The 24,799-nt window shown below is 30.4% G+C and overlaps 1 protein-coding gene across 2 annotated transcripts; it reads right to left on the reverse strand.

Moving 5' to 3' along the window:
- Positions 1–1,985: 1,985 nt before the first annotated feature.
- On the reverse strand, positions 1,986–24,793 carry LOC143047213 (MORC family CW-type zinc finger protein 3-like). 2 transcript variants are annotated; one of them, XM_076220213.1, is made up of 17 exons: positions 24,696–24,793; positions 24,525–24,597; positions 22,006–22,138; positions 20,543–20,761; positions 19,765–19,914; positions 18,929–19,067; positions 18,365–18,493; positions 17,501–17,623; positions 16,741–16,838; positions 16,039–16,125; positions 15,316–15,447; positions 14,486–14,569; positions 12,009–12,042; positions 11,581–11,679; positions 10,736–10,966; positions 7,810–7,844; positions 1,986–6,995 (listed from the first exon to the last, which is right to left on the reverse strand). In XM_076220213.1, exons 1-17 carry the CDS (start codon positions 24,723–24,725, stop codon positions 6,587–6,589), a joined length of 2,205 nt encoding a protein of 734 aa, XP_076076328.1. In that variant the 5' UTR covers positions 24,726–24,793; the 3' UTR covers positions 1,986–6,586. The 2 variants fall into 2 exon arrangements, with proteins under 2 accessions (XP_076076328.1, XP_076076329.1); XM_076220214.1 differs by lacking the exon at positions 7,810–7,844 and having other exon boundaries at positions 6,795–6,995.
- Positions 24,794–24,799: the final 6 nt, after the last annotated feature.

Raw genomic sequence — 24,799 nt, forward strand, 5'->3', positions numbered from 1 at the left:
TGGAAGCCATTGTAGCGATGACGCGCTACCAATTTTGCTCTTGGAAACCGATAAATTTATCCACATTGCACCAATACGATCCTTATATGTCAGTTATATTTTAAAAGACAAATGTATCAACTAGCTAATGAGCATCAGTTAATGATCTTGTCTGCATTGATTCAACTTAAAACTATTGTCTAATCGGTTGTTAGGTGGAATTTTCGAAAAATCATAAACATTTAAAAAAAATCTAATTAAATATTTCGTGGAAGGGCAGACTAGATTTTTTTAGTGGTTGAAGACTATAAACCCTAGTTATCACACACAAAAAATTAGAATTTTTCGAAGATATGCATTTTCATCATCCAACTTGTAAGACTGTCGTCAAGTACTTTCAGTAAAAAAATAGCTATTCGAACACACCTTCCCTGTTTTTGTGACTCATTAGATAGGTATTTCACTTGACCCATATATTTCATCTTTTAGTACTGTTATTTTTTTGTGTTATAAAGTCAACCTGTAGCTTTAATATATAAAAATGATAGAATCTGAAGCGAGACGATGTATGAAATATTCTTACTTTGAACGATATCAAGACTAAATACTCAACTCAAACACGCCCTAACATAAAAAGGTGCACTCGATTTTCTCTTTTCGATACAATTGTTACCTATTTTTTGGAATTTTTTCTTCAGTCACATAATGGAAGGGCAGACACGAAAATTACTGAACTAATAGATTGATATCTTTTCCGTCCGTGGTAATTTTTTCAAAAAAATCGGAGGTTATGCATTTTTGTCATCCAACTTGAAAGATACCCATGTCGTCGACTTGATATCTAATTGTTCTGCTTAACTATGTACTAGATAAATTGAAAACTTATGCAAATGGTGTTTTTGAAATAAAACACCTCGTAATTGAGAAGAAAATTGCAGTTTTGTTTGTTTCTATTAACTTTTTAAAAATTTGTCACTATAGTAAACAATACAGTAAACATTTATCGCCTTCTCTAATAGAGAGCTTCGATTCCTTTGTTCTATTTCAACCTGGTTTCCGACTGGTCTGTTTTCTTATACTGTATGCCCTAGGTCTACTATATTTGGTGTATGAAATGATTGTTAGGTGAACATGTCTTGCTGGCAGGTGTCATCTGACCTTGACCTCATTTTTATGGTTCAGTGGTCAAATTTAGGATTTTGAGTTTGGTTTTTTTTCTAACCTATATAACTATATTTGGTGTATGGAAATATTTTATGGTGTACATGTCAGTCTCACAGGTTTTATTTGACCGTGAACTCATTTTCACGGTTCATTGTTCAGTGTTAAGCTTTTTTTTGTTTTGGTCTGTTTTTCTCTTAACTTTAAGTAATAGGTCAACTATATTTGTAGTATGGAAGAATTGTAAGCTGTACATGTCTGCCTGACATGGTTCATCTGAACTTTCATGGTTCATTGGTTTATGTTTAGTTTTTTGGTGAAGTCTGTTTCTTAGAAACGATAAGCAATAGGTCAACTATTTTAGTATATTGAATGATTGTAAGGTGTACATATATTTCCTGTTTGGTTTATACAACCTTGATCTCATTTTCTTCTTGGGTCCTGTTAAGTAAAATTGTTTATGTGATAGTTGTAGTAAAGCTTTATATTTAGGACTATTCACATAATATCAATGATAAGTGAAGGAGGCTAGACATTTCAGCGTGTGCACTCTTGTCTTTAAAGAAGAACTACCGTTTATCAAGTTTTCTTAGACAGATATTTTCCATTTTTCTTGTATATTATTACACATATATTCCTATTAAATGCTAAAAATAGCATGGCGTTTTGGCAGCTGAAATTGCCTGACAAAATACAGAATACTCTGTTTGAAACTTTATTATATTGTTGGATAGTTGTCTCGTTCAAAATCATACCACATTGTCATATTTTACACCAATGGTGTTGTTCAATGATCAGCCTTGGAAAGCCACATACAAACAAGAACAGGAGCAGTAAAATAAAAACAATTTTCAAATTCTTTATTGACTAGATAATAACTTTTTGTGCAATTTGGCAATATTATAATATATAAAATTGGTCAAGGAAAAAATGTCCAGGTTGCACTACTAATTGTTTGTCATTTGAAAAGCCATATAAATAGCAATGTTATTTGAGATTATTAGGGGAATTTGTTTTGATGTGCTTGTACGTAAATTTCAGATCAAGAGGCTCAAAAATGAATGTTGAAGGAGGAATGAATTATCATACTATTAACATAATTCACACCTCATGCAACCTGGACAAAAATGCATAATTAAAACTTAAACTGGTATGTCCTCTTTCAAAACCACATGTGTAAACACCATGAGTATTGACTTAGGTAATGACGATGGAACTATCATGAGAGATTATAGGAGATTATAGGAGATGCTATTTTTATTCAGAATATTTAAATTTTTTAACATTACTGATGCACAGCAAGTATTTTTAAAGATAAATAAATAGTATGTTCTACGTAAATATAGCAACAATAAGTTGGTTTTAAAGTTTTCCAAGAAATTTCAAAATGTCATCATAACACTCGACTATATAAAATTCCCTACTCATATCCAGCTGTTTAAGCACCTTGTTAGGATTTCCTTAAGCAATATGAATACAAATGAGTTGCACATTTTAAAAAGTGTGGAAGTGCTCCTATCTTTATGTTGTATTTAGTCTCTTAACTTCATATCAATTAGCTTTACAGCATATGCATCCAATTCTTAATTCACATTATTGCGAACCCTATCATAGTTTTCCACAGATTCACCCGCAAGTTACCTGTCGATTTAAACTTTTGTAAGTTCTATTGTCCCATCTAACAAATACAATAGCTATTGTTCTCTGTTTAGTTTATGCAATGGGACCTTTAAATTTCTTGCAAGAGAAATCTATCGCTCACTGATTAATTTACCTGAACAAAAAATTGAACTGTCAATGATGGAAATACATGTACAAATAAGTAATTATAAAACTCCATGTGAAGTTGTATTTCTTCAATCAAAAACATATTTTCAATTTTTTTGATATAAACACTGATTTAAAAATTAAAAGTTGATTTCTGATCAAATTTCAACATTTTACCTATTAAAATTTGCTTTTTTTTAGTCTGTTCACATATAAAAAATTGAAATGATAATATTTAAATAAAGGTCTTCATTAATGTACCTTGAGCAAAAACTTTAACCTGAAGCGGGACAGACGGACAAACGAACAAACAAATGGACGCACAGACCAGAAAACATAATGCCCCTCTACTATTGTAGTTGGGGCATAAAAATGCAATACAGTATTTATAATTCAGACCTCCATGAGGTCAAGGTTAGGTAAGAATTATACCAGGTATTTATAAGTCCTCCTAATGAAAATTATCAATGCTCTGATAAAATCTACAGAAAATGATGCAGTCTTTCTGAGATCATTTGAAACTAGGACATTTCTCCTTGTATCAAAATTCAAAAAAATACGGGACTTGATTTTATAAATAATTCATATATATGTATATGTAAATGTATAAAGAAGAATTTGATTGCTATCAGATAAAAGAGTTCTGTTTCTTTAACAACTTGTACACAGTGTATATAAAATATAATGTGATATTATGCTCTAACACAAAAATGAAATATTACAATGTATTCCCTGAGATTCACATCACAACCTATTCAATGGAATGAAATGAAATGACACTAAATGAAAGGATAATATGTTAATTTGCAAAGCATTTGTGGGACTATAATGAAAAGTTATCCATCAATATTTTGTCTATAAAATCATATTAAACTCATTCACTACTTGTATACAAACATTTTGGCATAGGTATTGTGTCTTTCTCCCTAAATCGATCTCTACTTTCACTCAAATTCATAAAAATAAAAAAATAAAAATAAAAAGGTATTGCTTGCTGTTCGGTGTGAGCCTAGGCTCTGTGTTGAAGACCTTACCTTGACCTATAACGGTTTACTTTAATAAATTATGACTTGAATAGAGAGTTGTCTCATTGGCACTCATACCACATCTTCCTATATCTAATGACAAATATAAACTTTCATACAAATGTATCGATAATATCAGCTAATTAGAAGTAGATTGTCGCATTAAGAATATTAATGATTAATTAGGATATTAAAATGCAAGGATTTGTGAGTGCAATAATATTAAACTTGTACCAGTGATACTATATATCAATATTACTTTCTATTGTATGGCATACTTTTTTTAATGACCAAAAAGGTCACATGATATGGGTTTAACATGTATTTTGATTTTTTTTTTGCTTAAAATTTGAATGTACCCCTGTTCTAAAAAATCATCTTTCACCTTGGACAGTTGCACAAATTTTGACCCATGACTTAAATTATCTCTTCTAAAGAGTTTCCAAATTAACATAGACAATCAGTATGCTTTAATGTTTTTGTGTAGTCAAGTTGTCAAAGCCGTAATTTTATTAATAGGGTGCTAAATGTGTCACCGCAAACACCAACCACAATAAGCATTGATAAGGGTGACATACTTTGATATAGGAATCATAAAATGTATTGAACAATAAAAATCCAGCCCTGTTTTTTTGTGTAAAATTAAAACCGCATTGTTAGGGTTAGGTATGTAATACTTATTGATCCCAAGACATTCTGTCTAGCTTAAAAACGCAATGAGTAAAATCAATTAAATAAAATGCATGTTGCAATTTGACATCAAAATTTCACTGCTGGTAAATCATTTGGACTATAGAATTATAGCTTTTGTTTAAACGCTACCAGTAATAATCATCTTGATATGAAACAAACAATTCAACAATAAAAGCATTAACTCGAGATAAAAAAAATTAAAACATAACAAATGTAACATACAAAAATTATTTCCAGAAATCTGGCCTATTTCAACACAGTATCAGTTAACATTATTAAATCTTCTAAATGTAACAATAAAATTCACAGTGAATATTTCATGGAATATGTAGTACTGTTTTAAATAGAGATTAATACATGGCCTTTTCCATATCAGCCTGGGTATCATCCCGAGACCCCCATATCAGCCAGAGACAGAGTCGAGGTGCTGATATGGGTCAAGGATGATACCCAGGCTGATGTGGAAAAGGCCATGTATTAATCACTTTATCATATATTTCCGACAATAGTTTTATAAAATTGAGAATGGAAATGGGGAATATGTCAAAGAGACAACAACCCGACCATAGAAAAAACAACAGCAGAAGGTCACTAACAGGTCTTCAATGTAGCGAGACATTCCCGCACCCGGAGGCGTCCTTCAGCTGGCCCCTAAACAAATATATACTAGTTCAGTGATAATGAACGCCATACTAATTTCCGAATTGTACACAAGAAACTAGATTTTAAAAAAATACAAGACTAACAAAGGCCAGAGGCTCCTGACTTGGGACAGGCGCAAAAATGTATGTAAGGCAAATAAACAAATGCAATAACTAAAACAGTCAAAAACTTTATAAAGAAAATAAATTATGAATCAAATATACTATAATTGTCCAACAACAGCATCATTACCTCCTTATATATGTATGGTAACATTTCCTATAGAGGCATTTTGAAACATTGAAAATTTTGAAAAGTTTTATGATCATTACTAATCCATGTTTGTTGTACTATAAAATGATTCATACTTGTCAATGGCATTTGTTAGCAAGTACTAAAAATATCCCCATAAAAGTTCCCGTAAATTTTGACGTCGTCATAAAAAACATCTGACGTCACAATGGAAAAGTAAACAACCGATACCGGAAACACCGGAAGTAACTTGCACGAGAGGCACTATTATGGGTTTTGTGCACGAGATGCACATGATATGGGTTATCAGCCCGGGTGGGCTATTATGGCTTGTGTACATCCGCTCATTACACATATGCAAAAGCTATCATATCAATGCTAAGTATATGATAATAAAATTTTAATTCCAATCTGCAGAACTACATATGAATTATTCAGTCATAAATTCTGTTCACTTACAAGTGCCGAACTAGTATTATTTTTTTTCTTCTATTCATTATTAAGGCAAATATAGGCAAGTTTTTTTCTATGTTACTGACATGAAAATGAAAATGACCTTTGATTTATTCCTGGAAAAATGATATTACTTTATCTTGCAAACTGGCTTTCATATATTAGTTAACAAGTCCAGAATAATAAAATTCAAAATAAAATAAGTACTACAGATTTTATCAAGTTAGTTCATTGACTTCAAAATTATGTAATATTTAAAGATAAAATGCACAGCAATTTTTTTGCTGATAACCTTCATACTAATCTTTGAAGGCTTTTTTTTGTAAGCCTCCATTATCCAGAGAAAAATACTTAAACAATATACTCCAGACTAGTCCAAATAATTATGACGTCTGGGGCGCCGTCCCAGAAAAAAAAAATTAGCCTTGCCAGACGTCATAATTATTTGGACTAACTTCATGCTAAAATGTGTACAATAAGTCATTGATTGACCCTCAGGAAACGTTTCTTCTCCAGATGATTTCTATAATTTATAACTATAAATAGAAAATCATTTTTGTTCTCATTTTTTTCTTGATATAACATTTAGTGACAATTACATATTCCATACATATTCATGAGTTGTGTAAAATCATAGCAGTAACAATATCCTCCACATTCTCTGGTTTACCTAGATCTTCATCGGGAACAATCATTTTCAACAATTTATGAACATTAACCTGTAAATTAAGAAGTCTTTGTCTTGTTTTAGTGTCCTCTGTTTTATCTGTCTGGGTATTTTGATTTTGAGTATTATTTACTACTTTAGACGGTTCTTGTTTAGGTTCTATCTTTATTTTAGATATGTCAGGTTTAATGTCTTCCCTTCTAGAGATCTTCGGTGCTGATGGTCCGTCCTCTTCATCAGAATCTACTGTCAGATCTACCACTTTGTTACAATTGTTTGTTCCTGATGTACTTGGTTCTTCAACAGGTATAATGTCTACAATATCTCCTTCTTCTGTCTTTATCTGAATTGTCCCACTACAAAAGACAACAAAATTATAACTTTTATAACATTTCTAGTTAATTAATGGGGCATACAAAACGGTACTTCTGAATTGATGTTTTAATCTAGACTTTACATGTTTCACTGACAAAACATTTTTTAATCTATGACGTGTAGCCTTCAGCAGGATCTTCAATCTAATGAGTTAATGTAGGACACAGATCCCAAAATGCATAATTTTCAAGTGTTCATTGCGGTTTTCCATAATAATTATGGAAAACTGCAATGAACCTCTTAATTATTATTATGTTTCCCATAAGAAATAAGAAATATTTATTCATTCAGTTAATGTTCACTTGTGTTAATATGTCTTTTGATTGAGTTAAGCCATTTCAATTGATATTATATAGTCTATATTGTTGATGTGGTTCATAAGTGTTTCTTGATTTTTATTTTTTATATAGATTAGACTGTTAGTTTTCCCGTTTGTATGTTTTTTCACTAGTCATTTTTCAGGCCCTTTATAGCTTGCTGTTCCGTGTGAACCAAGGCTCCGTGTTTGAGATCTTACTTTGACCTATAATGGTTCTTCTTTTACAAATTGTGACTTGGATGGTGAGTTGCCTCATTGGCACTCATACCACATCTTCTTTATATATCTATAAAAAAAACAAATCAGTGGCATTAAAATTGAGAATCAAATTTTAAGGCAAATGTTAACCATTTAGAGCCAGAAATGCAACATTAAACATAAGAATCTCCCCCAAAACTGTATTTGGTCTACTTATAATCAGCCTCCAATCAAACACATGTATATTTACTATCTAAATATATCATATAAAGGATTACCTTGTTGATGTTACATCTCTAGTATCTTCCTCTATCTTCAAAACAATATTTTTTAAAGTAATTTACAAGTCTGCAATCTTAACTAAATACATGTAGTTAACCAGAATATTATACATTTATTTCCTGTGCCTGAGGGAGATCTAAAGATTTGTTCACCCAAGAAAAATTATATTTGATGAGGGCATCATATGTTTGGCTATCAAAATCAGCATGCAGTGGCATGAAATGATTTGTCTTACTTTTCAACTGTATACATTAGTCATCTTCAGCACGTTCAGTGACGAATAGATCTTCTTAGAAAACAAATTGTAAGCGTTCCACGGAACCCAGTGTCTCGCCTACGGAAGTCGTAAGGGGACAAACAAAAAATTTAGAAAATATTTTTTTAATTCGAGATCACGATTAAACATTACCCTTTACTGAGATCTCGACAAAAAATATATCATTATCTCGATAAAACGAAATTGTCATTGCAACACAATGGACATGTTACATCTATAAATATGGAATGAAGAATAGCAAAGAAAATGTGAAAATAAAAAAAGATAACGTTGAGTATTTTAATATTTATATATATATGTTTTGGTATTCAGGTCGACCATACATTGAACCAAGGAATTTCTAAATTGTTAAATATAGTAAGGAAAATCCACAAGTTTATTCTCCGAAACTAAATAAATGAATTAATTAAGTTAAACATTTTAAAGAGCGCTTTGAATTTTATTTTCTGATATTAGTTTGAATATTTGTTAGATAACATCAAAATGACATATTCAGAAATACAATTTCGTTTTATCGAGATAACGATTTATTCTTATCAAGATCTTGATATATTAAACCAAGATAACTATTTAAGGTGGTACCAAACACTTTCACTAAAATTAATTTGGCTCGTTTAATTTTCATAAAATTTTGAAAATGTATTTACTTTAACCCTTTAACAAAAACATACAAATTTCAAAAATTTTGAACCAACCGTTTTGTCAGAAAAATTACACTGGTTATATAGCAGTTTGACAAACACAAACTTTGATCAGTGAGAAGCTTAATATTCCCTTTACAACACAACGTAATTAAAACGTTAAGCTGACTTTACAGAGTTATCTCCCTGTAGTGTTAGGTACCACCTTAATAATCCAAGATCTGGTTTTAATAAATCAAGATAGCAATATAATAATCTGAAATCTCAATTTAATAAATTGAGATAACGATATAATAATCCAAGATCTTGATATAACAGTTTCGTTTTATCGAGATAAAGGTATATTATCGAGATAATGATATAATTAATCGAGATAACGATATAATAAATCGAGATAACGAAATAATAATTCGAGATCTCGATTAAACAATTTCGGTTTATCAAGATAACAATATATTTTTTATCGAGATCTTGGTAAAACGATTATGTTTTATCGTGATCTCAAATTCAAAAAAATATTTTCTAATTGTTTGTGAGTCCCCTTACGGCTTCCCTTCTCGCCTACTTTTGCTGTTAATCACACACTCAACAAAAATGATGAAAAAAATCAATAAAAATGTTCCTCTCGATACAATCTTTTCATTGTCAGAAGCTTCTGTCCAAGTTTGGTAAAAATCCAGGATAAGAATCTTAAAAATGTTTTAAAAACTTTAACTGCAGACTGTATGTAATGTTAACTGGAAGAAAAATTAAGTAAAATACGGGAAAAATAGATTTTCTTTTACAAAATTTACTGTTTTATTTATAAGAATCAGATATCATTTTAAATAAAACATCATATATTCAGTAAAATATGTGTGAAATAACAATATGCTATTGATAAGTTTTCAGGGGAGATAACCTAAAATATTATTCTTTTGATTAAAGACTTTTTGAAAGAAAAGTTATTATCTCCCCCATGGAAACTTCCTACAAACATATATTGCAATTTTACACATATTTTACTGAATATGAAATGTTTTAATTCACATAATGTTTGATTCTTATAAATATAGAATACTTTTAGAAAGAAAAACTATATGAAAGCTTAGTTTGGACAATTTAATAGCAATTCAAAATAAACAGTTCCCCTTCAGCATGGAAATAAATATAATATAACTATACAAACTGATAAACTAATTTTGTCACAACATCATTAAAGTGGAGTTAAAGTCTTATAGGATTGTAAGTATGTTTTATTTAATCACCTTGCACTTTCATGACTTGGCTGTGGTTTTCTACAGCAGTTGGTTCAAATTTCTGACCAGCTGAACAATTTGATTTTATAAAACAAATTGCAATTTGGTCAAAATTTTGAATGAGTTGCAATTGGTGGAGAGCAACACTAACAGTCAAGTCACTGTAAAGTAAAATATGGAAAAAATGGATTTGTCATTTTACAAAATTTACTTCTGGATACTATCTTATGATCATAAACAAGCTTCTGTCCAAGTTTGGTACAAACCAAGGATAGTTTAAGAAAGTTATTAAAATTTTAAAAACTTTAACCACAGAGTGTATGTAATGTTTTCCCACAGAAAAACTAAGTCCATTTATAAGTAAAATACGGAAAAAATGGAATTTTATTTTCACAAAATTTACTTCTGGATACTATCTAATGATCATAAACAAGCTTCTGTCCAAGTTTGGTAGAAATCCAGTATGGTTTAAGAAAGTTATTAAAATTTCAAAAACTTTAACTACAGAGTAAATATTTGTGGACGCCGCCGCCACGACGGAATGTAGGATCGCTTAGTCTCGCTTTTTTGACTAAAGTCGAAGGCTCGACAAAAATGAAAACCATAACAATGAATCTTACAAGTTGTATAGAATTACCACATATTTCAGGTAGATGTCTCCTATTTCTAAATCATTTCACTCTCAGTCATTAAGAATCTGAGATCTTAACTGTTAAACTTACAAATAAAGCATGCAAAACAGATGGTAAAGGAAACTAATCAATACCTGTTTATTGACACTTGAAATTAAATTATCTAAATTCAAATGTCGTGCCTTTTTCTGATATTCACGACAAATTCTTTCACTCATAGTTTTTTGTCTTTTAAGTTCACTTATTTCTTTTTCTTTGTTCTGCTTCTCCTTCATTAGTTTGTCCAGATCTTTCTTCATCCTTCTGATTTGAACTGGAGTCATGGAGTTTGGATTCACAGATGAAGAACCTGCTGTGCTAGATACCTACAAATAATCAATCCTTTTATTATTCCCCCTATTTATCCTTTGTACAATATATATAGCTCTTGCAAGCTTATGAAAATTCTACTTCCACATTATTCCTAAATATTCCTGCAATCACTATAATTTTCCAACAAAAATTAAATGAATGAAAATATATAGTTTACAACTGCATGTTTTTTTTAATTCAAATTTTGGAACTATTACCATTTCAATACGTTCAATATGAAATGTTTAACAATCAAGAACAGATGAAAATCTAAAAAGGATTTCTCTGAGAAAAATTAAGAACTTGACAGTATTAGTTTTAGAGAATAAAAAAAAGGGCAATGATGAATGCCAAACTTTACAAATATGATAGGTTTTTTTCTTACAAGGATCTCGCAGATCTGATTGAATTGATGACAACTTTCATTTCTTTAGGTTATATATGTTGGATGTGAAAAAGGATTGTAAGTTCCTTTCATGAGAGATAACTTAAAAATCAAATATGTGTTTACAGACCAATTTGAGGGTGGAATACAGATTTGGGGGCTAAATTTGAGATGGAGTATATTTGGTGATAGCCATGTATAGATCTTGGTTAACTGATTGAGAATGTCAGTCATAGTAAATACCTCTCCTACAGCAGTTTTCTTCCTCATTTCTTGTTCCTTTCTGGCAAGTTCTTTTTCCTTTGCTGCTAATAACATTTCTCGAGTTCTATTTTGTTCTGCCTGTAAAATCAACATTTTTTTTGTAAGAAAATCCAAGTAAATAATTGAATGATACAAAAACTCATAAAACACCTATTTCCATGTACAATAAAGTTATAAAAGAATGGTTATTTCTTCAATTGCAAGACAAAATATTTCTGGGATGGGTAGAAAAATTGCACCTAAAAGTATTCAAATAAATGAAGATTTTTATTTCTAACTATTATTTTTTTTGAGATTATAAATTGTTTTGACCTGTAATAACTGTTGAACAGCCAATCCCCAATACATGTCCGATTGTATGGTACACAACAGAATTAAGAATAATTTACTTTGCTAATAATACTTACAGCCATAAATTTTATTTTTATTTTCCTTTCTTGTCTGAAATAAAGAAAAATACATATCATGATGAGAAATAAATAAACATATGAAAATCAACATTGTTATTTTGTAATTCCTGTTTTCCTTTTTATATATTATAACACTTGAAGCAAAATTGAGTGACACTAGCTTTTTAAATTGACCTCAAAAATGTGCCAGGTTTTAACATGTTTTGTGATAAAAACAGTTGTTCTTATTTTCCCCCAAAGTATCAAAGTTATTCACAAAAGTTTATTACCTAAAAATTACCAACCAATTTCAAGTAAAAGTTCAAGAGAAATAGTACCATCAAAATCAAAAAACTTTACAGTGTTATAACTTCTGTATTTTAAATGTTTTCTTGTAAGTAGCTTCTGACAGTGTTAAAACTTACTGTTGTATTTTAAATGTTTTCTTGTACATAGCTTCTGACAGTGTTAAAACTTACTGTTGTATTTTAAATGTTTTCTTGTAAGTAGCTCCTGACAGTGTTATAACTTACTGTTGTATTTTAAATGTTTTCTTGTAAGTAGCTCCTGATAGTGTTATAACTTACTGTTGTATTTTAAATGTTTTCTTGTATAAAGTAGCTCCTGACAGTGTTATAACTTACTGTTGTATTTTAAATGTTTTCTTGTAAGTAGCTCCTGACAGTGTTATAACTTACTGTTGTATTTTAAATGTTTTCTTGTAAGTAGTTCCTGACACTGTTATAACTTACTGTTGTTTTTAAATGTTTTCTTGTAAGTAGCTCCTGACAGTGTTGTAACTTACTGTTGTATTTTAAATGTTTTCTTGTAAGTAGCTCCTGACAGTGTTATAACTTACTGTTGTATTTTAAATGTTTTCTTGTAAGTAGCTCCTGACAATGTTATAACTTACTGTTGTATTTTAAATGTTTTCTTGTAAGTAGCTTCTGACAGTGTTATTACTTACTGTTGTTTTTAAATGTTTTCTTGTAAGTAGCTCCTGACAGTGTTATAACTTACTGTTGTATTTTAAATGTTTTCTTGTAAGTAGCTCCTGACAGTGTTATAACTTACTGTTGTATTTTAAATGTTTTCTTGTAAGTAGTTCCTGACACTGTTATAACTTACTGTTGTTTTTAAATGTTTTCTTGTAAGTAGCTCCTGACAGTGTTGTAACTTACTGTTGTATTTTAAATGTTTTCTTGTAAGTAGCTCCTGACAGTGTTATAACTTACTGTTGTATTTTAAATGTTTTCTTGTAAGTAGCTCCTGACAATGTTATAACTTACTGTTGTATTTTAAATGTTTTCTTGTAAGTAGCTTCTGACAGTGTTATTACTTACTGTTGTTTTTAAATGTTTTCTTGTAAGTAGCTCCTGACAGTGTTATAACTTACTGTTGTATTTTAAATGTTTTCTTGTAAGTAGCTTCTGACAGTGTTATAACTTACTGTTGTATTTTAAATGTTTTCTTGTAAGTAGCTCCTGACAGTGTTATAACTTACTGTTGTATTTTAAATGTTTTCTTGTAAGTATCTCCTGACAGTGTTATAACTTACTGTTGTATTTTAAATGTTTTCTTGTAAGTAGCTTCTGACACTGTTATAACTTACTGTTGTATTTTAAATGTTTTCTTGTAAGTAGCTCCTGACAGTGTTATAACTTACTGTTGTATTTTAAATGTTTTCTTGTATAAAGTAGCTCCTGACAGTGTTATAACTTACTGTTGTACTTTAAATGTTTTCTTGTAACAGTGTTATGACTTACTGTTGTTTTTTAAATGTTTTCTTGTAAGTAGCTTCTGACAGTGTTATAACTTACTGTTGTATTTTAAATGTTTTCTTGCAAGTACCTTCTGACAGTGTTATAACTTACTGTTGTATTTTAAATGTTTTCTTGTAAGTAGCTCCTGACAGTGTTATAACTTACTGTTGTTTTTTAAATGTTTTCTTATAAGTAGCTCCTGACAGTGTTATAACTTACTGTTGTTTTTTAAATGTTTTCTTGTAAGTAGCTCCTGACAGTGTTATAACTTACTGTTGTTTTTTAAATGTTTTCTTGTAAGTAGCTTCTGACAGTGTTATAACTTACTGTTGTATTTTAAATGTTTTCTTGTAAGTAGCTCCTGACAGTGTTATAACTTACTGTTGTATTTTAAATGTTATAACTTACTGTTGTTTTTTAAATGTTTTCTTGTAAGTAGCTTCTGACAGTGTTATAACTTACTGTTGTATTTTAAATGTTTTCTTGTAAGTAGCTTCTGACAGTGTAATAACTTACTGTTGTATTTTAAATGTTTTCTTGTAAGTAGCTACTGACAGTGTTATAACTTACTGTTGTATTTTAAATGTTTTCTTGTAAGTAGCTTCAAACAGTGTTATAACTTACTGCTGTTTTTTAAATGTTTTCTTGTACATAGCTTCTGACAGTGTTATAACTTACTGTTGTATTTTAAATGTTTTCTTGTAAGTAGCTTCTGACAGTGTTATAACTTACTGTTGTTTTTTAAATGTTTTCTTGTAAGTAGCTCCCGACAGTGCCTCTTCCTCATCTTCAGGCTCTTCAGGTATTTCACATCGACTTAAAAACATTATAGATTATTTTCAATATAGATTTGTTGCATTCTTATTTATTGGCTATATTTTATTCTTTCAAGGAATTATTGCGAACCCTATCATACTTTTCCACAGATTCACCTGCAAGTTACCTGTCGATTTAAACTTTTTTAAGTTCTATTGTCCCATCTTACAAATACAATAGCTATTGTTCTCTGTGTAGTTTATTCACTAGGTAACTTGCAGGTGAATCTGTGGAAAAGTATGATTGGGTTCGCAATAAATGTAACTATTTGACTGACCTCATAAAATCGTTTTATTCAGAATCAAACTGATATTCTCAATCATTGTCAGACTTTCTTTGATCACCTTTTGAATTATATCATTATACATTGGTCCCTGCACAAAGGCATTAGATTGCTTATCCAAAGAATATATGTATCCAGCTTTGTACTCAAACAGTGAGTCAGACTTGAATATGATAGGCTTAGAAGACCTGTTACCACAAGCAATATGCTCTAACTGCTAACTGTAAGTCAGAAGAGGGGAACAATATAGTATAATTTTATTTATTTTTGTTTTGATGAGACTTTGATCAAACCCTTTACTCCCAAACTGCACACAAGCACTCTACGACAAGTTCACTAGGGTGGTTTCTTATGATAAATAATATAACTTAAACTATAAGTAGGGATAACGAATAATTCTCATGTTTGAAATTTGTGAGTAAATTGTAATGTTATTTCATATAAAATTAAAATGTGCACATACTTGAACTGAGCATCTGCATTCATATGACAGAACCATTTATCTGGGAGATCCTCAGATGTCATTCCTGTGGTCAATCTTCTCCACCGTAAACAATTATCACACTGAGCCCATGTCCAATCAGGAACCGTTTGTCTGCAAAATAGTGTCATCATATATATTCATGCTTTTTATTTGTTTTAAATTGTGTCTCTTCAAAATAGTTAACAGACTTGGGGTATAGACATTCAATATTTGGGAGTTAAAATGAATGGACTCTTCATATATGCTTGACAAATAAACTTCTATTAAATTGTTTGTTTCATTATGCTCAACCTTTTAAAGAATGAAAAGCTGTAGCTTGGTTCCTGTATGAGCAAATACATGCATCCTTCAAAACAAAACAATTTCTAACTGGATGCAACATTCTATAAACTGTGTGTCTAAGCATGTTTAATAAATTGCTTTCTTGCGCACAGCTGGATACAACCGCAGAGGTCCAACCCTGAACAGTCGGGGCAAAAATGGACACAATATTCGCACTTGATACAGGTCTGAATTTGGATTGTAATTAAATATTGAAGGTAAATCTAGAAAAGCACTTCAGAAGCATCAAATTTATAATGTAGTGTTTTCATTTTTTATGGAATACACACATTCATTTTCTACTGTATCATTCAATGTGATTGGTAGAAGTAATTGTATAATACATACTGATTTTGTGGTAAATAATTGTATAATACATACTGATTTTGTGGTGCAGTCTTCTCATTGCCTCCTCTTTTTTCATTCCAGTAATCATTTAATTTTTGAGCAGCATTCGTCATAAATGCACTGAAAAAAAAATAATAAAAAAGATAAGGAAACCATATGATCTTCCTCAAAATTTTCATGGTCAAAAATATTCTGTACTTTCAAAAAATACATTTCCAATTTTCACAAGCTTTGATTTTGCATCTAAACTCTGGCGTAAATACCTCTGCAAATTTCCTCTTGCCACACTGCTTCCCTTGAATCTATGTTTTATGAAATTATATGCTAGCTGAATAAGTGAAATAACTTTGAGGACCACAATAGCTTATTCACAATCATTTGATTAGAATTAGCTATTTACACATTATATTTGGTAATTTTAAACAATTTTTAAAGTACATGTGTTACAGCACAACCATAAAGTGTGCTATAAAAGGTCCTAGGATGGCAAAATGTCAATCAACAAGTCAGTTGAAAGATATATCATTTTGAACCTTTCATTGTACAAGTTCTCGTTAAGTTCTTAAATATGCATTCGTTAGTTAGTCACCAATTGTCAAATAGACAATAAATCAAACAGAATCAAACAGATCTTACACAAATTTTCTACTTGTTGCATATTTGCCACTGGACATTAAGCACTCAATAATCAATCAATCTACACATTGCATGCTTAAACAATAAATTTGAAGTTACCTGTACTTATCATCTCTTTGGAAATCTTGTTTGTTATGTATTGGAGTAAGAAAATAGGAATCAACTACACCAACAACTCCAATTCCAAGTTCATTTGGCTGAAACAGAAAGGTTAATTAATAAAGTACAGAAAAATTATATCACATATTACTATAAAATGTATTCTGAATTTAAAAAACAATACTGGGTTAGGTATTACAAAATAAGTGTTACATGTGCCATGACAATTCCTAGTATCAATGATTCATGAAAATGAGGTTAAGACCAATTGAACCTATTTGTACATCTTACATGATTACATTGACCTTATAATAAAGTTGACCTTTTACTAGTACTCAGTGTTAGTGAGAAACTGACCTACAAACAGAACATTATCATTGAAGATAAAGACAAATACAGTTGAGTAATAATCGTAATTGACAAACCAGTCTAATCTAAGAAAACTAACCAATGAATTCAGTAGTCATGGAAACATTATAATCAAAGTCAAGGACAACTGACATAAGCTAAACAAAATTATGTGTCAAAAGGACACTATGTCCTGCTCACACTAACTTATCTCTCTGTTTAGTGCACTGTTAATTCCATCTTAAAATCTTTTTTTGGCATTTCATATAAATAGTTCTCCTCACAATAAATAAAGTTTCAGAATGATGAAACCAGTTTCATGGTAAATTACTTAACAAAAAACTTTATCCTGGAATGTAATAACTTCAAAAATTTTGATGGAAATATGTTTTTTCAGTATATAAATATTTACCTGTTTTTGGTATCCAATTTTCTCATAAGCTCTTATCAATCTATTTTTATGGTACATCATAATACCATAATCATCACTGTTTTTACTTGATGTAAATCCAAACCTGATAGGTATTGGTCTCTCCTGTATTTTGTTAAAGTCAAACTATTATATGGAACCAGTTAAACAATGTGAGTTACCCTATATTAATTTATTTTCAATTGGTATTAATGTTCATGGTTGTTGAAAATTTGCTATAAAAAGGGTGCTTTATTTACAGGTTTCTTCATATGCTTCTATTTGTTACAACAAATATTGTTTTGCTATGTGTTAAAACATAGTATTGAAAGTTATTTATCTCAATAGCAATCAAAATTTCTAGATCCTACTCTTTTACCAATTGTACTATTCATTGAAGTTTAATCTGAAGAATATATGCCAATCAATTACAAATGAAACTTGTTCAATCTTGTACAGAAAACCAGGGCTTAAAAGTTTTAATGAACTTTGAACTTTCTACATTATATTTCAACATGTTAAAGCAATTTGATAAATCACTCATGGCATAGTCATCAACCTTTAACCTAATCATTGAATCTAGTTAAAATAAACTAGTGATGGAGTGCACAACTTGAGACAATAAACTCTCAACTGCATATTTTAGATATATACAATGTATTCAAATTAACCAGATTATTTAGTTTTCTAATCATTTCAAGGACATTTATCAGCTTATATAAATAATATATTAAATAAAACTGACTGATAAGTAAACATTTTGTTGAAAACTAAAATTACAAATCAATGGTGTACAATGCTGAACCAACAACCCACAACAACTTCTGGACCATTATCATATCTAATAACAATTATGTGGAAGGATACAGCCCATGTTGGTCTGTAGGTATCTATTTCTGTCTGGGATAAACTTTTCTGTATAAGTTTGGTCTTCACCTTCTTCCCACGAAGAACAATTTTCATTTTTGGTTTTAGGTAAAGTATGCTGCAGTAATCCTGTAAAAATAAAAATAAAACATATATATAAACTGATTCAACGCTGCAGGTTTTATCTATCAACTAGTGATGGAGTTCACAAAATACTATCAGACTTTTGAAGTTAACTGAATAAAAAACAACAAAAACAAAATACAAAACTCTCCTTTCAAAACAAATTTTAAAATCCTGTTTCCACAACAACTCTTACATTGTCTTAGGAAACGAAGATAACAAAATATTGATGGGTTTAATTAAAAATTTGCAGCTGCTATCAGATACTAGTTAATGACAAAGTACGAACATGTTTGCCTTTGCTTTAAATACTGTAAACTGATTTCTCTAAAAAGTTTGTGATATTCTTTTTTGTATTGGAAAAAAATGCCACTGACTTAGAACAAGTATTATCATAATTCCAAGACCTAAATGAGCACACAACATCAAAATCATAAATACCCTGAGTGAAACTTTGTATCGTGGTTTGGATTCTGCTTGTATTCTGTTAATGGTAGAATAATCTTTAACATGGGTATCTGGATTTCTGATGTCTAAAGGGTCACTGTCAAAATCTAACTCTAAATTGCCATTTCCTATCCTAAAATTAATTCAATTAATGTTTTAAAAATTTTGTGGAAAAGAATTATAATACATGTACAATAAAGTACAATACATTTGGTATTTCTAAGTTTTATTCTTTTTGTTGAATATCATCTATTTGTCTTGTTTTCATATAAAACTGTATCTGACTATGGTGAACTATCACTTTCTGCAGTACTTTGATTTTGAATGCTAATCTAGGAGTAAATACTAGCATATTCATCTTCCAACAGATTATTAACTAACAAGAGGCTGCCGAAATAACAGAAACAACTTTACAATTAAGAAGTTAAGAACAACATATTAAGATTTGAAAAGCATTGATTGAACAGCTCTCATCTTCATACACTGCAACTACTAAAGTGACATTTTTACATTAATATTGAACTTGACCTCTATTTTGTCATCTATAACAGCATATCTAATTCGTTTTTACAGGAATGGTTGAAAGATTCATATTTAACGTAACAATTGGGAGTCACACCATATATCCCCAAATTAAATTGAAATCAATAACCATTTTTTTGGAGCGATACAGCAATACACACATGGTTCAAACTATAAAACAAGTTTATTTTGTCAAACTACAATAGTTTTGATATGGAAGACTAATAGTATTGTCCTGACAGATAAATAGTATAATATAACACTTTGAAGTAAACAAAATTCATGTAACCACAGCAATCATCACTTACCTGGCTAAGTTGTATATAATTATTTTTGTGCCCGTCTTGAGTTTCTCCATAGAATCCAGTTCATTGAGTAGATCTTTCTCTGTCTTAAGAATGGAATGCTGAAGTATTGATTGTAGATTACTCTTCACATCTCCTGTGTTACTTCTCATCTGTACAATGTTAAGGATGTACTTAGGTGAGGTTTTGGAATTTGTGTCAAATGTTCGGACTCCTTGGTGTTTTTCCATACAATAGAATATTATATATTATATTCATTTCCATGCTGAAGGGGAACTGTTTATTTTGAATTGCTATTAAATTGTCCAAACTAAGCTTTCATATAGTTTTTCTTTCTAAAAGTATTCTATATTTATAAGAATCAGACATTATGTGAATTAAAACATTTCATATTCAGTAAAATATGTGTAAAATTGCAATATATGTTTGTAGGAAGTTTCCATGGGGGAGATAATAACTTTTCTTTCAAAAAGTCTTTATTCAAAAGAATAATATTTTAGGTTATCTCCCCTGAAAACTTATCAATAGCATATTGTTATTTCACACATATTTTACTGAATATATGATGTTTTATTTAAAATGATATCTGATTCTTATAAATATAGAATACTTTTAGAAAGAACAGCAGATTCATATCAGTAGATAACATAATGAACGTCCATTTTGATTGTACAGTGTAAATTATTTAATCAAATATATATAACCAACCATCCATAAAAAAAAGGAGAAAATGCTAGACTTGAAAAAAGGAAAATGTTCTTTTCTTTGCAATAAAAGGATATTATCTGGCAATGACCATGAGACTATTGGAACCAGAACTGTCTCTGCTTTGATGTTCTTCAAGTAAGTCTGTGACAGCATACCAACACTCATGTAGTTAGCCTGACGTGTAAAAACCAGGGCATCATTCCCTAACTTCATGGAACCAGATTTAAATCCATTACCATAATGTCCAATTGGTTGATGACTTCCAACTGCTTCTTTTTCACAATAACCAAAACTAAAAAATACAGATATTGCAATCATGCCAAATGTCATTAGGTATTAATGCTAGAGAGCTACATTTGAAGTCATAATTTTTTTTTATTGTACTGTAACTTAGCTTCTCCTTTAACATGTAAGCTGCTGATGGATGCTTACACTGATTTATGATTTACCAAATTAAATTGTCTGGATTGAAGGAAATTGCAAGGTAAACATTGACCCATGTAAAGTGTAAATCATAGTGATCACACTAATCAACCTGAGATAACACAAAGGTGTTAATTAGGCCATAAACATAAACAATGCTATAAATGTATCTTGAATTGTAAATCACTTCTTATCAAAAGCTAGTCCAGCATGTACGAGAATTAGATATAAAATGAATACTTTAGCATAGCATATCAATACCGGAAATCTGACTTTCATTGATCAAAAATATTTTTTTATGAGAATTAAAAGATAAAAAGATGTACAGTTTAGGTTTTTAAAGATTTAATTGGTGTAATCCTGTCTGAAGTTGTAGTTCATAGTGTGTTTGCACTGTGACTACTTTTATAGTATTCTCAGATTTTGCGACATTCCAATATATTCTCCGCATCATATCAGTAGTCAAACCTACATTGGGGATCTTTCTGTGTCTCAATTTAAACAACGGTTGTTTTATTTCATTGGACACTTAAATCCATGAAACCCACGAAAATTGATATCCCACAAATAAAAGTACTTTCATAGTATTTCACAATTATGGGTTGTTTGCCTGTGATAAAGCTATCACATGTGTATTACATCTTTGTTGACTTGGATGGAGAGTTGGTCTTATTGGAACTCATACCACATCATCTTTTATCTACATACAGTCACCACAAAATAATTCTTCTGCTAGTAGTTATTTCAAATGATGAAAGGAAGTTCAAGTGAATGAAAACTAATTTCCATTATTACTGGCACATGCCTATATATAGCTATTGTTCAAGACTGTATGCTTCCATCTTTATTAATGTCTTTTGGTTATTTTTGTCAAACAATGGGTTTCTGTCTCATTGACATCACCTTCCATTCATACTTACTACAAGTTTTAAATATTGTAAATGATTGACAAATGCGTGAACAATGAATGAAAAAACATTAACATGTTTAGGAATTAATTGTTAAATACTACCATTACATTTAGTTACTGTTTTACTTGGCTCAAGGTTCTGTTGAAATTATGCTTTCATATAATGGCAAACCTGACTCCTACTATAAAAATGACAAACAAACCTCAGCATTTTATGTAGCTTGTTTGGATCCATCCCATATCCATTATCAACAAATGTTAAACAAATAGTATTATTAATAGATCTTTTATCAATCCATATCTCAGAGGCATTCACATCAGGATCATAAGCATTGTCTACAATAATAATAAAAACATTTTAAAAGTTATACTGAGTTGTGTAACTATCAGTGTTCTCGGATCTCCCAGTATTTTCATATGGCACAATAGGATTGAAATATATGGCACCACACTTACAATACATTCCATAAATGTATAAAACCTTGTCAGATGGTGCTATAAGGCCTTGGGTAGGACACAGATTATGTTGTGACTGTGAGTAAAAAGAGCTTTACCTCTGTATCTTGATAATATTCTAATGATACCAGTACAGTTAACTCTATTTAATTGCACAATTATGTTATTACATTTTAGGGACTGCAAAAAAATTATTGGTCTACATGTTTTTGTGACTAAGGCACCAACATCAGCATACAGATTATACATTGACATATGCATTAGTATAAAATACTAAAAGCAAGGTCATAGTATAGTAGTTGTTAAGAAAGAGGAAGTGAAAGTGTAAATTGAAAAAATATCAATTTTGTCATATGAAAATGAAAGTAAAATAAAATTGTTCCTGTATTGAGTCTTTGTTATTAAATAACTGTTGTAAATTGAATTCTACATTTTATGTGTTTCATTATAACGACCCTGCATACCTGAGGTATAATAATAAATATCCACTTGTGACGCTCGACTCTACCTTATCTACAGATATTCAAAAGTGGGGCAAGTTGGCTGACCTATATTCAACACTTGTATCAGAAAAAGTTGAAATCTATTGGGGTAATTTATATCATCATCTTGCAAGTTTTCTTCCTTTTTATGTTTTATTCATTCTGAATCTGATTGGCTATACATTTTAAGAAATTGTCAGATGTAACACAAATTCCATGACAGTAAATTCTGACCCATATATCCACTCGCGACTCTTAAGTGACTCTACAGTATCTACAGATATTCACAAGTGGGGCAAGTTGGCTGACCTATATTCAACAGGATTGCACCCTTTTCAAAAGTGTATGGACAGACTATGCAAACTAAATAAAGACTGTTTCTGATAATTGGAGTAAGTTGTCACGACTAAATTCATGTGGTTTTTCTAATTTTCATATTAAAAAGTGGGGCAAGTTGGTAGACCTTTATTCAGCAGGATTTTAACCCTTTTGATAAGTTTTCATAAGTGTAAAGAGTTGTTAGACCTGTGTTCAATGGGATTTTACCCCTATTTTATAAGTGGGGATAGTTGGTAAACAAGAGTGGGGCGAATTGCCAGTATAGATTCTATTTTTCTTTTCTTTATAATATCCAGGTGTGTTGATAAGTCGTTATCCTAAGGCTATTTTTTTCTTATTTTTTCTGTAGACTTATCTTTCGTTTTTTTATTACCATGCATTGTCAAGCTTGGTAACTCTCAATTGTTTCTTAGTAACTCAATGTACGATGCTGTTCCCATACTGAACCTTCTGACCTTGTTTGTTTACAATCAAATTTCAATGACGTCAAAATCATGTGATGTCAATTCGTTCTACCCAATCAAATTGCTTTACTGTCAATTAGGGAATTTTTCAGTATACAGCAATTACGTTATTTCTTTGTTGGATATTGCTTTAAAATAGTTTGCAATAACTTTGGGTTTTATTCAACAGGAAACCTCATTTTTTGCCATCCCTTTCGACAGAAATGGAATTTTGTATGAATATTTACCTACAGTCATGATGGTCAGAATATGGATCTTTTTATAATGAATAAAAAAAAAAGTCCATGAAAAATAAATGTACATTGTTTTTTATTAACCTACTCTATATTCCTGTACAAAATTATGGCATGGACATCGTTTTTTCATATAGTTTTCCTCTCATTTTGGTTGGGCTTTTTTCGCGGGAAAATCAAAAAAGACATAAGGAGCATGTCATTTTAAAATTCCTAAAATACGATTTGCTTGACCTGTATTGCCTGCCACAAGATTGATGACGCTGAATGAAATGTACACAAAGCAATGGAGGTCAGAAGTGGGATTTGGTGAAGTTCTAGAATGTTTTTTTATAGACATGCAGAAGTCGGGATTGAAACAGCCATTAGAAAATTGGCATTTTTTAGCAATAATTGAAAACAACAATGAAAACTTACCATAAGAAATATTTTTTTATTCAAAAGTGCAGAAAAACGTATTCTGCACGGTTTTTATACGCCGGAAGTAGCATAGTGACGTCACTGCGTAGTTTCCCTGTGTGTTAAGTTCAAACACAAATACCTAACGAACTGACAAGATGAACGATTTAAGACTACGGTAGGATACTTTCCCCCCAGTATTCTCTATTCATAAATGAAATTTTTCTCGTCGAAAATGATGCATATAATTTGTGAAAAAAATCCCACTTAAATAAAAAATTCATTTATTTAAAATGACAGAGCCAGGACTTTATTAATTTTCATTTTCAAACTTTGTAAGGATGCTCACCAAGAAGTTCTGCAACTGCACTGAAAGCGAAAGTATGACTGGTACTGTTTCCGTGTAGGTATGCAGGAGACACCTGGACAAATAAAAGAGCAATGAATATTCAGAATGTTCAATGTTTTATTTTGTTCCCATTACGACTGACTTGAATTGCAATTTCAATGTATTTATTACCTTAGAAGTTTGGACTCCCCTGTATGCCATTTTTATGACAATGTGATTGGTCGGGTATGAAAAAAGTCTATCAATTTCGATGTTTCAATCGTTATTTATCTATA

This window comes from Mytilus galloprovincialis, chromosome 10 (assembly GCF_965363235.1).
Source record: "Mytilus galloprovincialis chromosome 10, xbMytGall1.hap1.1, whole genome shotgun sequence".
NCBI classification, from domain to species: Eukaryota; Metazoa; Mollusca; class Bivalvia; order Mytilida; family Mytilidae; genus Mytilus; species Mytilus galloprovincialis.

Excerpts from the sequence above, each read along its gene's own strand:
- LOC143047213 (XM_076220213.1), bottom strand. The coding sequence starts at position 24,725 with ATGGCATACAGGGGAGTCCAAACTTCTAAG. Across the intron at positions 18,494-18,928 it reads GATACAAAGTTTCACTCAGG|GATTACTGCAGCATACTTTA; the intron begins GTATTTATGATT and ends TTATTTTTACAG. Across the intron at positions 16,126-16,740 it reads CAAAGAGATGATAAGTACAG|TGCATTTATGACGAATGCTG; the intron begins GTAACTTCAAAT and ends TTTTTTTTTCAG.